Here is a 12,123-nt window from a genome sequence, read left to right as displayed (position 1 = left end):
TGTTCTCTCGATTGACTGTCGGATTCTGGCATTACGCGCAAAGCCCACCCTGCTGTAAAACGCACAAACACAAGGAGGTGAGGGAAGACGTCATTGTCCAGTGTGGATGCGCGGTACCACAGCAAGACAGACCACGAGTGTCAGATTCCGACCTACGTTCATTGAAGATGGCAAGTCAGCAAAATAAAACTTTTACTCAAAAAATTCCTCCAGAAGAAATATGGATTCGAATCTGTCGGTTACGGACACAATGCACCGTTTGGCTGCCCTTACCGTGTAATCCTCCGTTTCTGCTGAGACTTGGTGACTGTATTTTCCTCATCCCGCTTCTTTAGCACCTGGTAGTTATACTCCAGCTTCTCCTGGTTTAGCTGGTAGGTTGCTTTCATCTGCTGCAGCTGCTGCTGAAGGAGCTAACGTGATAAAACAGACATTTATAACAGCGGTAATTGCCCCGGGTCCGGCTGACTATGTTATTATAACAGCGGTAATTGCCCCGGATCCAGCTGACTATGTCATTATAACAGCGGTAATTGCCCCGGGTCCGGCTGACTATGTCATTATAACAGCGGTAATTGCCCCGGGTCCGGCTGACTATGTCATTATAACAGCGGTAATTGCCCCGGGTCCAGCTGACTATGTCATTATAACAGCGGTAATTGCCCCGGGTCCAGCTGACTATGTCATTATAACAGCGGTAATTGCCCCGGGCCAAGCTGACTATGTCATTATAAAAGCGGTAATTGCCCCAGGTCCAGCTGACTATATCATTATAACAGCGGTAATTGCCCTGGGTCCAGCTGACTATGTCATTATAACACCAGTAATTCCCCCGGGTCCAGCTGACTATGTCATTATAACACCAGTAATTGCCCCGGGTCCAGCTGACTATGTCATCATAACACCGGTAATTGCCCCGGGTCCAGCTGACTATGTCATCATAACAGCGGTAATTGCCCCGGGTCCAGCTGACTATGTCATCATAACACCAGTAATTGCCCCGGGTCCAGCTGACTATGTCATCATATCCCCGGTAATTGCCCTGGGTCCAGCTGACTATGTCATTATAACAGCGGTAATTGCCCCGGGCCCAGCTGACTATGTCATCATATCCCCGGTAATTGCCCCGGGTCCAGCTGACTATGTCATCATATCAATGTGTAGAGGAGAGATCACACATATCAGTCGATGGATAAACACTCGGTCATTTTAGCTGCCCACAGGGATATGTCCTTGTTATTAATGCAGTTTATGGACAAACATGTTTGTGACTCTTCTCTTCTCATCTGTACCTTTTCCAGGTTTATTATTTATTTATTATTAGGAGAAAACAATGGTAATAAAACAGAATTAGTATTCTCCACTCCATCCTGCATATCTGTGTCCAGTTCCACATTAAACAGACACTGTAGGCACTAGAACTGTTTCAATCCTCCCATTCATTTTCATGAACTTTAACACTGAATGAGGGTTCTGGCCACCGACATCCCAGGCAGAGATCATACACTTCCTTCTACCCATACCAACTCATACCAGCAATAAAAGCTCTGTTAGGCTGAAAGTGGTCAGCTGACACTCTCAGACAATCACAGCCACTCATTGCTGCATGAACCCAAGGACCACGGAGAGGACAGCCAGATATCATAATCACTTCAATAAGATGAAGCAGTTCCAGTGTCTACAGTGACCCTTTAGCCATTTTCTCATTGTTTTCCTGCACTGCTCTGCACATCTGTATCCAGTTCCACAATATCATGTTCCCTCCACCCTGCACATCTGTATCCAGTTCCACAATATCATGTTCCCTACACCCTGCACATCTGTATCCTGTTACTATCTTAGCCATAGTCCCCTCTCTGTCCTGTATATCATTCTCGAGTAAGATCATTGATCATAGTACCATCTATATTCTATATATCATTCTCCGTCATTCTCCAGTTACTATCTGAGCCATAGTCCCCTCTCTGTCCTGTATATCATCTTCGAGTAAGATCATTGATCATAGTACCATCTATATTCTATATATCATTCTCCGTCATTCTCCAGTTACTATCTGAGCCATAGTCCCCTCTCTGTCCTGTATATCATTCTCGAGTAAGATCATTGATCATAGTACCATCTATATTCTATATATCATTCTCCGTCATTCTCCAGTTACTATCTGAGCCATGGTCCCCTCTCTGTCCTGTATATAATTCTCGAGTAAGTTCATTGATCATCGTACCATCTATATTCTATATATCATTCTCCGTCATTCTCCAGTTACTATCTGAGCCATAGTCCCCTCTCTGTCCTGTATATCATTCTCGAGTAAGATCATTGATCATAGTACCATCTATATTCTATATATCATTCTCCGTCATTCTCCAGTTACTATCTGAGCCATAGTCCCCTCTCTGTCCTGTATATCATTCTCGAGTAAGATCATTGATCATAGTACCATCTATATTCTATATATCATTCTCCGTCATTCTCCAGTTACTATCTGAGCCATAGTCCCCTCTCTGTCCTGTATATCATTCTCGAGTAAGATCATTGATCATAGTACCATCTATATTCTATATATCATTCTCCGTCATTCTCCAGTTACTATCTGAGCCATAGTCCCCTCTCTGTCCTGTATATCATTCTCGAGTAAGATCATTGATCATAGTACCATCTATTTTCTACATATCATTCTCCGTCATTCTCCAGTTACTATCTGAGCCATAGTCCCCTCTCTGTCCTGTATATCATTCTCGAGTAAGATCATTGATCATAGTACCATCTATATTCTACATATCATTCTCCAAGTAGATCTCAGGACAATCCCCTCTCAAACCTGCACGTCATTCTCCAGTTTGATTTTGATCAAGTTGTATTCCTCGCCATCCTGGACCCGTAGTTGGTTTAGTTGATTCTCGTATTCCTCCACTTTCTTCATTCGGTTCATCAGGTCTTCCAGCTGTGAAAGAGGAAGTTGAACGTGTTCAGTTCATAATGTCCGGCCAAGCATACATCGTAACGAACGTTAAGAAGAACTAATATTGTAATCTGTGTATTGACGTGGCTCATACAAACAACCTGCACAGGGCATCGTATAATCAACGTGAATGTGCAGCTATTTATCTATTAGCAGAAGAGGAAGGGGATACTTTTTATAAACCCTACTTTCTAACAAGAAAATAAAGTATTAATCCAGACACAAGAGCACAAACAGTGACCCTAGTATAAAGTTTTTCTAAGAATTAGTGGTTCTTGGACTACAAATCCCAGAATGCTCTACCAGCCTTGTGCCAGCAGAGAATTCAGAATGTGTAAAGAAATCCCAGAGTCACATTATGAATACAGAAGTCAGGCAGTCATGGAGCCAGTGAATGCCAGGGAAGCATTGAAGATGTGGCAATAAGCGTGAAATAACACATGCTGGACTCCATGTTAGAGGCTGGTTCCTATACACGTTGTTACCTCCTTGTCCCTGCGAGCCTGCATTCCCTTCTCCCACTTGTTTCTGCTACTGTTTAAAAGCTCACGTCTCTCCGATTCGAAGGCTCTCTGCGAAATACAAACATCAGCACAAGGTGAAACAAAGCATTTGCAACAACACTAGTTATTGGTATATGGTGTAATGGCTGGTAGAATCAGTAAGAGGTGCCATCCCTACAAACTGTAAATAGCTTTCCGATACGTATGTGATGTCAGAGCAGTGCCGTGCGTCTGTCTACCTCAATCTCCAGGAGTTCCTCCCGGTAGGTCTTCATTAAATTCTTTATCTGCTCCTCCATCCTTTCAATCAGAATGTCAATGTCTTCTGCCTGTTTCTTCAGGTCCTTGACGTAGTGATCATCTTTTCTTTTCAGCTCCTATAGAGACACGCAATCGGTCATGCAGGGTTTTCATGCAGTAAGATAAAGGGTAATAAACGCTCATTGACAGCAGTAACATATTTACATACAAAATTTATCAGTACACACCTAATACACATGCCAGAGTCTATCACGAGGTACACTCTATAGAACACATACCAAGGACTTTTACAATGTTACCTAACCTGATACAAATTATAAATTTTACCCCCAATTATACACATGGCAAAAGGTATAACCGGGGCCCCTCACATTACACAAATGTCAGAGTGTACCACGCGGTACCCCCCATTATACACATGTCAGAGTGTATTACCCTGTATCCCACATTATACACATATCAGCGCCATTACCCGATACCCCGACATTATACACATGTCAGAGTGTATTACCCTGTATCCCACATTACACACATGTCAGAGTGTATCACACGGTACCCCCCATTATACATATGTCAGCGTGTATCACGCGGCACCCCCTCCCCCCATTATACACATGTCAGAGTGTATTACCCTGTATCCCACATTACACACATGTCAGAGTGTATAATGCTATATCCCCCCATTATACATATGTCAGCGTGTATCACGCGGTACCCCCCCATTATACACATGTCAGTGTATTACCCTGTATCCCACATTATACACATATCAGCGCCATTACCCGATACCCCGACATTATACACATGTCAGAGTGTATTACCCTGTATCCCACATTACACACATGTCAGAGTGTATCACACGGTACCCCCCATTATACATATGTCAGAGTATATCACGCGGCACCCCTTCCCCCCATTATACACATGTCAGAGTGTATTACCCTGTATCCCACATTACACACATGTCAGAGTGTATAATGCTATACCCCCCCATTATACATATGGCAGCGTGTATCACGCGGTACCCCCCCATTATACACATGTCAGTGTATTACCCTGTATCCCACATTACACACATGTCAGAGTGTATCACACGGTACCCCCCATTATACATATGTCAGAGTATATCACGTGGCACCCCCTCCCCCCATTATACACATGTCAGAGTGTATTACCCTGTATCCCACATTACACACATGTCAGAGTGTATAATGCTATACCCCCCCATTATACATATGGCAGCGTGTATCACGCGGTACCCCCCCATTATACACATGTCAGTGTATTACCCTGTATCCCACATTATACACATATCAGCGGCCATTACCCGATACCCCTACATTATAAACATGACAGAGTGGATTACCAGGTACCCTCCCCCCAAATTATACACAATATTAACCTGAACCCCTGCTTTCTAAAATATGTGAAGTATTACCCAGAAGACCCACCTGTTGCAGCTCGCCAATGAGCTTGTTCTTGTCCTCGATGAGTTGGCCGCATTGCTGCTGCTGAGAGTTCAGTAACTCCCACTGCTCCTGAGGGATCTTCTTAGTTCCAGTGGACAACCATTTTTTTGTGATTTCCTCAAATTTGTCCAGGCTTGTCTTGGCCTCATTATCTAATTTCTCTATTCTGGTAAAATGAGCAGAGGATATAGTAGTGTCAGACTAGGAATTTCTACCAGAGAAGCGGTATCTCAAATACCGAGTTTTAATAGGAACAACACAGATAATGTCACTGGCATAGATAACAAATGATTAGAGAGAAAACTCGGAGCCTCTGTTGCTGTTGTTAATTTTATACGGACCCGACGTTTACTTTTTCCTCTACCACATGGCTATGTCCGCAGATGTAAACATAGCATCACATTTACATTACATGCTCTATTTTGTAAGCCTTAAATAACATGTAAATAATACAAAGTGTATCACAAATCCCCTGCCAGCATAAAGTGGTCAGTCTAAGCACCATAACAAATTGTACCATTACAAAGGATTTGTCTTCCTGCCAAGCGTGCCTTGAAGTTACATTGATTTGCAAAATTAAATGAATACTGTAGGCACTAAAACAACCTTCATAGGGGTGGGCAGCCTGACTGCTATGCCAGCAAGACGTGACCTGCATGAACTCCAGGCAATTGCTCGCAAATCAGACGTTTTGGGGTTAATTACCAGACTCATCAACACTCTACATTGACTTGTACGTTGCTCCAACTTGGGTCTACCTAATATAAGCGACAGATATCTATCTATCTATGGACACACCTTGGGCGAAGGCTCTAAATACTCTGTGACCTGGTGCGCACTGAAGAAGGTAGAGGCAGCCGCTCTCCCGCCCGGAGTGACCAGAGCTGATGAAAACTGCCAGTTAGTGCCCTGCCCCCCCACCCCTTTGAACTGGTGGAGGTGATCCAAGTCTATACCCAGGTGGCTCCTCTGCCTTAGAGCCCCAGAAGTGCTGATATCATGCAGCAGTGCTTCTCCGAACCCAGTTGTCGAGAGATGACTGTGCTGGACAAGCTGAATAAGATCTTTGCCCTGTTCTGAAAGAAACTAACCGCTTGCAAGCTCATTACTAGGCCTTTTTTATTTGACATGATCTTCTGCTGCTGAATCCTGAGTTATATATCCTTGGTGGGGAGAATACCACCCAAGCCAAGTAGATTGAGCAAACCTCATTTTGCTCTGGAGCATGTGTGTAGGTTTTTATAATCTGTTTTATGGTGCGCACTATTTTGGCTTTTTATTTCTCTTTTATATATACGCAGAGGAATATCCACATCATACCACTTCACGTATAACTTCTGAAGCCAATACCTTGGCTTCAAAATATGTGAGTGTACACCTACCTACATACCTACCCCTGCTTATTAGCTCACCATACTATACTATATACTTTTATTTAGTCTTTTGTGTTTTATGAGGATACCCATCGCAGTAAGGAAAACTTGAAGAATCTGTACTACAATGTATCCATAGGCGTGGATCATTTTGCCCAGGTCGGAGCTGTATTTAAGCTCCCTGAATGTGTGAGTGTACAAATTTTAATTCTCCTTACTCTAACAAGACGTTTTTAACTTAATACGCTATCAGTCATTTTTGTTTTCCCTTTTTTTGTCATTGCATACATTCCCTTAAGGATACTTCAGGCGCTGCACTTTCTTTTCCTGTCATTAATAGGCCTGCTACCTCTGTTAACCAGCCATCTCAGGACCCAACGCATGGAACAAAGCGGAAGGTCTGGACCGCAAACAAACGTAGGACCCGGCAGCGGCAGAGACACTCGGCCAGAAGGGTGAGAGTCAGGTGCAACTTACCCTCAAGCCTGCACATGCGGAGGACATGTTTCCCCATACAGTGTGGATGGCTGCAGCACTGTGTAGGCCTCATTATTCCCTGGAAGCTTACTTAATAGATTTGGGGATCTTTGGGGTGGAATATTCTACTGTCTTACATCTAGAATGTCTGGAAGTTTTGATTACTAGCAAGCATATTGTGAAGGACTTTTATTCAATTGCCTATTTGCTTCAGTTTAATTCTCTCCCTGCTATTTTAAGGTCTATATTGTTCGGTTCCAAATGTCAAGAATGAATGTATTTTAAAGTGTTTTATGTCTTTTTGTAACCATGTGGTTAATGGAGTCTGCCTCTAGCCTTGGATAATTGAATTACTTTCCCCTTTGTCTCCAGGATAGAGGCCTCTATAAAATCTGCTTAAACCATGCTTCCAGAAGGTCAAATGCACATTTGTACTAACTTTTGAACCCCTGGTCCAATTCGTATGATTTTTGAGTATGTTGTTCCCCCGAATGGATTGATTGTGAATATGTAATTTTTATGTGAATGTGATGTATGGTTTTATAGTTATGAATGTTAGGTAAAAAGTATGTTAAACTGTAAATGTTCTGGCCAGCAGATAATTGAGCTATGTATATTGCTAAAACTCAATTATCTAGCCTGGCCCAGAGGAGGAGTTTTGTGTTGCATAAATTGTGAGTTCTGTGTGCCAGTAAATCAGTCTTGTTCCAGCATTAAGTTTTGGCTCATGTGTGGATTATTCGGCGATTCCAGGGATATTTCTACTTGTGGAATATTGGGTGATTTTACTTTTATGGGAAGAAGGGAATGCTTGACGGGGATATTTTCTACTACCGTCACAACTGGTTGGCAGCGGCGGGATTTTCCCTTCTACTTTCCTTTACACCAGGATTCCAAGCAGACACTGGGAACAGTGAATGGACGGCTGGTACACCCTGCTTAAAAGAAATACACTGAAAGAACTACTGGAAGTCCGTGGAAGGATTGCTAGCAACAAAACCAAGCGGGTCATCATAGCAGAATTAATGGAGCTAGACCAGGAGAACTTGGTTGCAGCAACGCCAGCAGTACAAGAGATGGAGACACCAGTGATTCAGGAGGAGGAATCACCAGCCAACAAGGCAATGAGAGAGAAGCTAGCATGGTTCGGTCCGAACCCAACGGCGGATGTGGTGCTGAAAGTGATGAACCTGTTAGCGGAGGAGGCTAAACAAATAAGAGACGCAAAGCTACAGTTAGAACTGGCAGCAGTCCAACAAGCAGCCACACGTTCTCCAAACAGTGAGTACAGCACAGCAGACACAAGGAAGATTCCGTTTAGCGCTTTTAAAGCTTTTAATGAAGAAGACTGTGAAATTGATAATTACCTGGCAGATTTTGAGCGACAATGTAACCTGCACCGAATAGATAGAGGAGAGTGGGTTTCAATATTGGCCGGCAAACTGTCAGGCAAAGCTTCTGATGCTTTCCGGACCGTGCCAGAGCAGGAGATCCATAGCTACGCCAGGGTTAAAGAAGTGCTCCTGGCTCGTTATGCAGTAACCCCAGAGTCCTACCGACAAAAGTTCAGGGACTCACGCAAAACCACGAAAGACTCTTACGTGGAATGGGCATGCCAGTTATCCCTGTCGGCCTCTAACTGGGTTAACAGCAGCCAGGCCACCACCGCAGAGGACATTTTGCAACTAATGCTCCTGGAGCAATTTTACGATAACATCCAGACGGATGTCAAAGACTGGGTGAGAGATCGCAGGCTCATGACTCTACCAGAGGCCGCTAAGTTGGCGGATGAATATGCGGATACCCGCAAGACAAACCCAGTCACGCCACGGGTACAACCTCCACGACCAACGGTGCCCTACCACCCACCAGCCGCTAGATACCGACCTCCTAACAGACCGACCGGTGACATCTAACCCTCGCTATCCACGCCAGGAGGACAAGGAACAACGCTGCTTCCGGTGCGAAAAGCTGGGTCACATCAAGCAGAATTGCCCCATGGACAACAACACCAGGTCAAATTGGTCTCGACCTGGTTACCGCCCACCAGCAGCAGCCCATTGTGTAGACTCGGCTTGGGATCCCCAGGAGCTGGGTCAGGAAGAACCATTGGGCACCCTTTATGAAGCCCTCATGGTACAATCTGTTATTACGGACAACAGGAAACACCATTGTCAGCTGGTCATGGTTAACGGAAAAACCGCCCGGGGATTAAGAGACAGTGGGGCGACCATCACGTTGGTACAAAGACACCTTATTAAGGCATCAGAGAGACCGGGGAAATCAATTGCTGTGAGAGTGGCGGGGGGGCAGTATACCGTATTCCTACTGCACTGGTACACCTAGACTGGGGTGCGGGAGCTGGCAATGTTCATGTGGGCGTCATGAAAGACTTACCTTCTGAAGTCATCTTGGGCAACGACATTGGCCCCCTGACTTCGACGTTTGCCTCTACCCCCGCTCAGGAGGCCCACGCAGTAACCACCAGAGCACAAAGTCGCGCTGCCGAGAGCCATTCGCTTCCTACTGAGACCCAGGTAAGCCAACCCAACCTACCCTTGACTGTAGAACCCCTACCCTGGGACACCCCAGAAGACTTTGGGCGGGAGGTGACCAGAGACCCTTCCCTCAGAAAGTATCGAGAGAAAGCCAGGAGGGGCCAAGGGGGGTTGGAGAAGGAGCAATTTATCTGGGAGAAAGGCCGCTTGTACAGGCTCACCGAGACCCGGGGTAATGCACCAGGGCCTAAGCAAAAACGCCAGCTGGTAGTTCCCCGGAAATACCGGCAGGAGTTGTTGAGGATTGGGCACGACGTACCCTTGGCAGGCCATTTGGGAATACGCAAGACAGGGTATCGGATAACCCAGAACTTCTTCTGGCCTGGCGTATCCGACGACGTCAGGGCATATTGTCAAACGTGCGAGGTATGCCAACGTATAGGTAAAAAGGGAGACCACCCAAAGGCTAAACTAGTTTCCATGCCCATTATTGAAGAATCGTTCACAAGGGTAGCCGTGGACATTATAGGGCCCCTGGCCCAACCTAGCCGTTCCGGCAAGCGGTATATACTCACCATAGTAGACTACGCCACCCGTTACCCCGAAGCGGTAGCTCTCTCGAACATACAGGCTGAGAACGTAGCAAAGGCCCTAGTTAAAGTATTTTCCCGAGTAGGCTTTCCCAAGGAGGTTCTGTCCGACCAAGGTACCCAATTCACGGCCGAGATAACCCAGCAGATATGGAAAACCTGTGGAGTTAAATCCCTGACTAGCTCCCCATACCACCCCCAGACTAATGGCCTGTGCGAGCGCTTCAACGGAACGCTAAAGCAAATGTTGAAGTCGTTCACGGGGGCGTACAAGGATTGGGAGCGATTCCTGCCACACCTTCTCTTTGCCTACCGAGAGGTGCCGCAGGAATCGACCGGATTCTCACCCTTCGAACTTCTCTATGGGAGGCGGGTGAGGGGGCCCTTAGATCTCATCAAGGATCACTGGGAGGGGCAGACAGAGATTGAGGGGACCCCGGTTGTACCTTATGTCCTGGAGCTGAGGGACCGCATGGAGGAATTAGCCCAGACAGTGCGAGAGAACCTCCAGGCGGCCCAACAGCGCCAGAAGGTATGGTATGACCGACGGGCTAGGCACCGGAGCTTTCAGATAGGCCAAAAGGTCATGGTATTAAGGCCGGTCCGAACAGACAAGCTCCAGGCCGCCTGGCAGGGCCCCTATAAAGTTATAGGACAGATATGCGACACTACCTACACGATAGCCAGCTGCGAGGATGAAGATGTGAAACGAACCTTTCACATCAACATGCTCAAGGCCTATCGGGAACGGGCAGAGGAGGTAGCCGCTATCTGTGCACCAGCAGGAGAAGACACAGAGACCCTACCCCTTCCCGACCTATTGGGCAGTAACGAAGGGATGACCCAGATAGAGAAAGTCCAACTAGGTGAACAGCTGGAGCCGCAAGAGCGGGCTCAAGCTGTCCGCTTACTAAAAACAAAACAGGTCACATTCTCTCAGGAGCCTGGATACACACTCCTAGCCATACACAAGGTAGAGACTCCAGGACAGGCACCCCTGAGACAGCCTCCCTACCGTATCCCCGAAGCAGTCCGGGAAGGGATGCGGAAGGAAATAGATGAGATGCTTCGGCTAGGCGTAATCGAACCCTTAAAAAGTCCTTGGGCCTCGCCGGTAGTCTTAGTGCCAAAGAAGGATGGGACAACCCGCTTCTGTGTAGACTACCGGCGCCTCAACGACAAGACAGTTACGGACGCCTATCCGATGCCACGGATGGACGAGCTGCTTGACCGTATCTCTGCAGGGAAGTATCTGACCACAATAGACCTATGCAAGGGATATTGTCAGATTCCCCTAGCAGAAGATGCCATACCCAAGTCAGCCTTCATCACCCCGTTCGGTCTATACCAATTCCGGGTTATGCCGTTCGGGATGAAGAACGCCCCGGCCACCTTCCAACGGATGGTGGATCAGTTACTTGGGGGTCTCCAGAGCTTCGCATGCGCTTACCTGGATGACATCGCCATCCACAGCGATACATGGGAAGCGCACTTAGAGCACGTAGGGGTAGTATTAGATAGGATCAGGGGGGCCGGGCTGACCCTGAAACCCGACAAATGTCATTTGGGTATGGCGGAGGTACAATATTTGGGCCACCGAGTAGGATGTGGTAAGCAACGGCCGGAGCCGGCTAAGATCGAGGCCGTTGCCAATTGGCCCACTCCCCACACCAAGACACAAGTCATGGCTTTCCTGGGCACAGCCGGCTAATACAGACGCTTTGTACCCGACTATAGCACCCTGGCCAAACCCTTGACCGACTTGACCAAAAAGAAGCTACCCCGACAAGTCCTGTGGTCCCCGGAATGCGAGGTGGCTTTCCAAGCACTAAAGACTGCTCTGGTTAATGCTCCGGTGTTGGTTACCCCAGATCCTAACAAAAGATTTATTGTCCACACAGACGCTTCAATGTTTGGACTGGGGGCAGTACTAAGCCAGATCGGGGAGGATGGAGGAGAGCACCCGGTGGCATACCTGAGTCGGAAGCTG

The 12,123-nt window shown here is 46.6% G+C and overlaps 1 protein-coding gene across 2 annotated transcripts in view; it reads right to left on the bottom strand.

Annotated features, from left to right (window-relative positions):
- The window catches only part of DRC1 (dynein regulatory complex subunit 1), a 79,401-nt gene that overhangs the window by 56,777 nt on the left and 10,501 nt on the right, over positions 1 to 12,123 (bottom strand). For both annotated transcript variants that reach the window (XM_063440780.1, XM_063440781.1), the window contains exons 5-9: positions 5,178 to 5,361; positions 3,705 to 3,842; positions 3,448 to 3,534; positions 2,822 to 2,944; positions 274 to 413 (exon numbers count right to left, since the gene is read on the bottom strand). In XM_063440780.1, coding sequence (XP_063296850.1) covers positions 274 to 413; positions 2,822 to 2,944; positions 3,448 to 3,534; positions 3,705 to 3,842; positions 5,178 to 5,361 — 672 coding nt within the window. The remainder of the gene's footprint in view (positions 1 to 273; positions 414 to 2,821; positions 2,945 to 3,447; positions 3,535 to 3,704; positions 3,843 to 5,177; positions 5,362 to 12,123) is intronic.

The sequence above is a fragment of the Pelobates fuscus genome, chromosome 2 (assembly GCF_036172605.1).
Source record: "Pelobates fuscus isolate aPelFus1 chromosome 2, aPelFus1.pri, whole genome shotgun sequence".
In the NCBI taxonomy this organism is placed as follows: Eukaryota; Metazoa; Chordata; class Amphibia; order Anura; family Pelobatidae; genus Pelobates; species Pelobates fuscus.
Note: the sequence above shows the minus strand (reverse complement) of the source record. Positions and strands in the feature narration are given on the sequence as shown.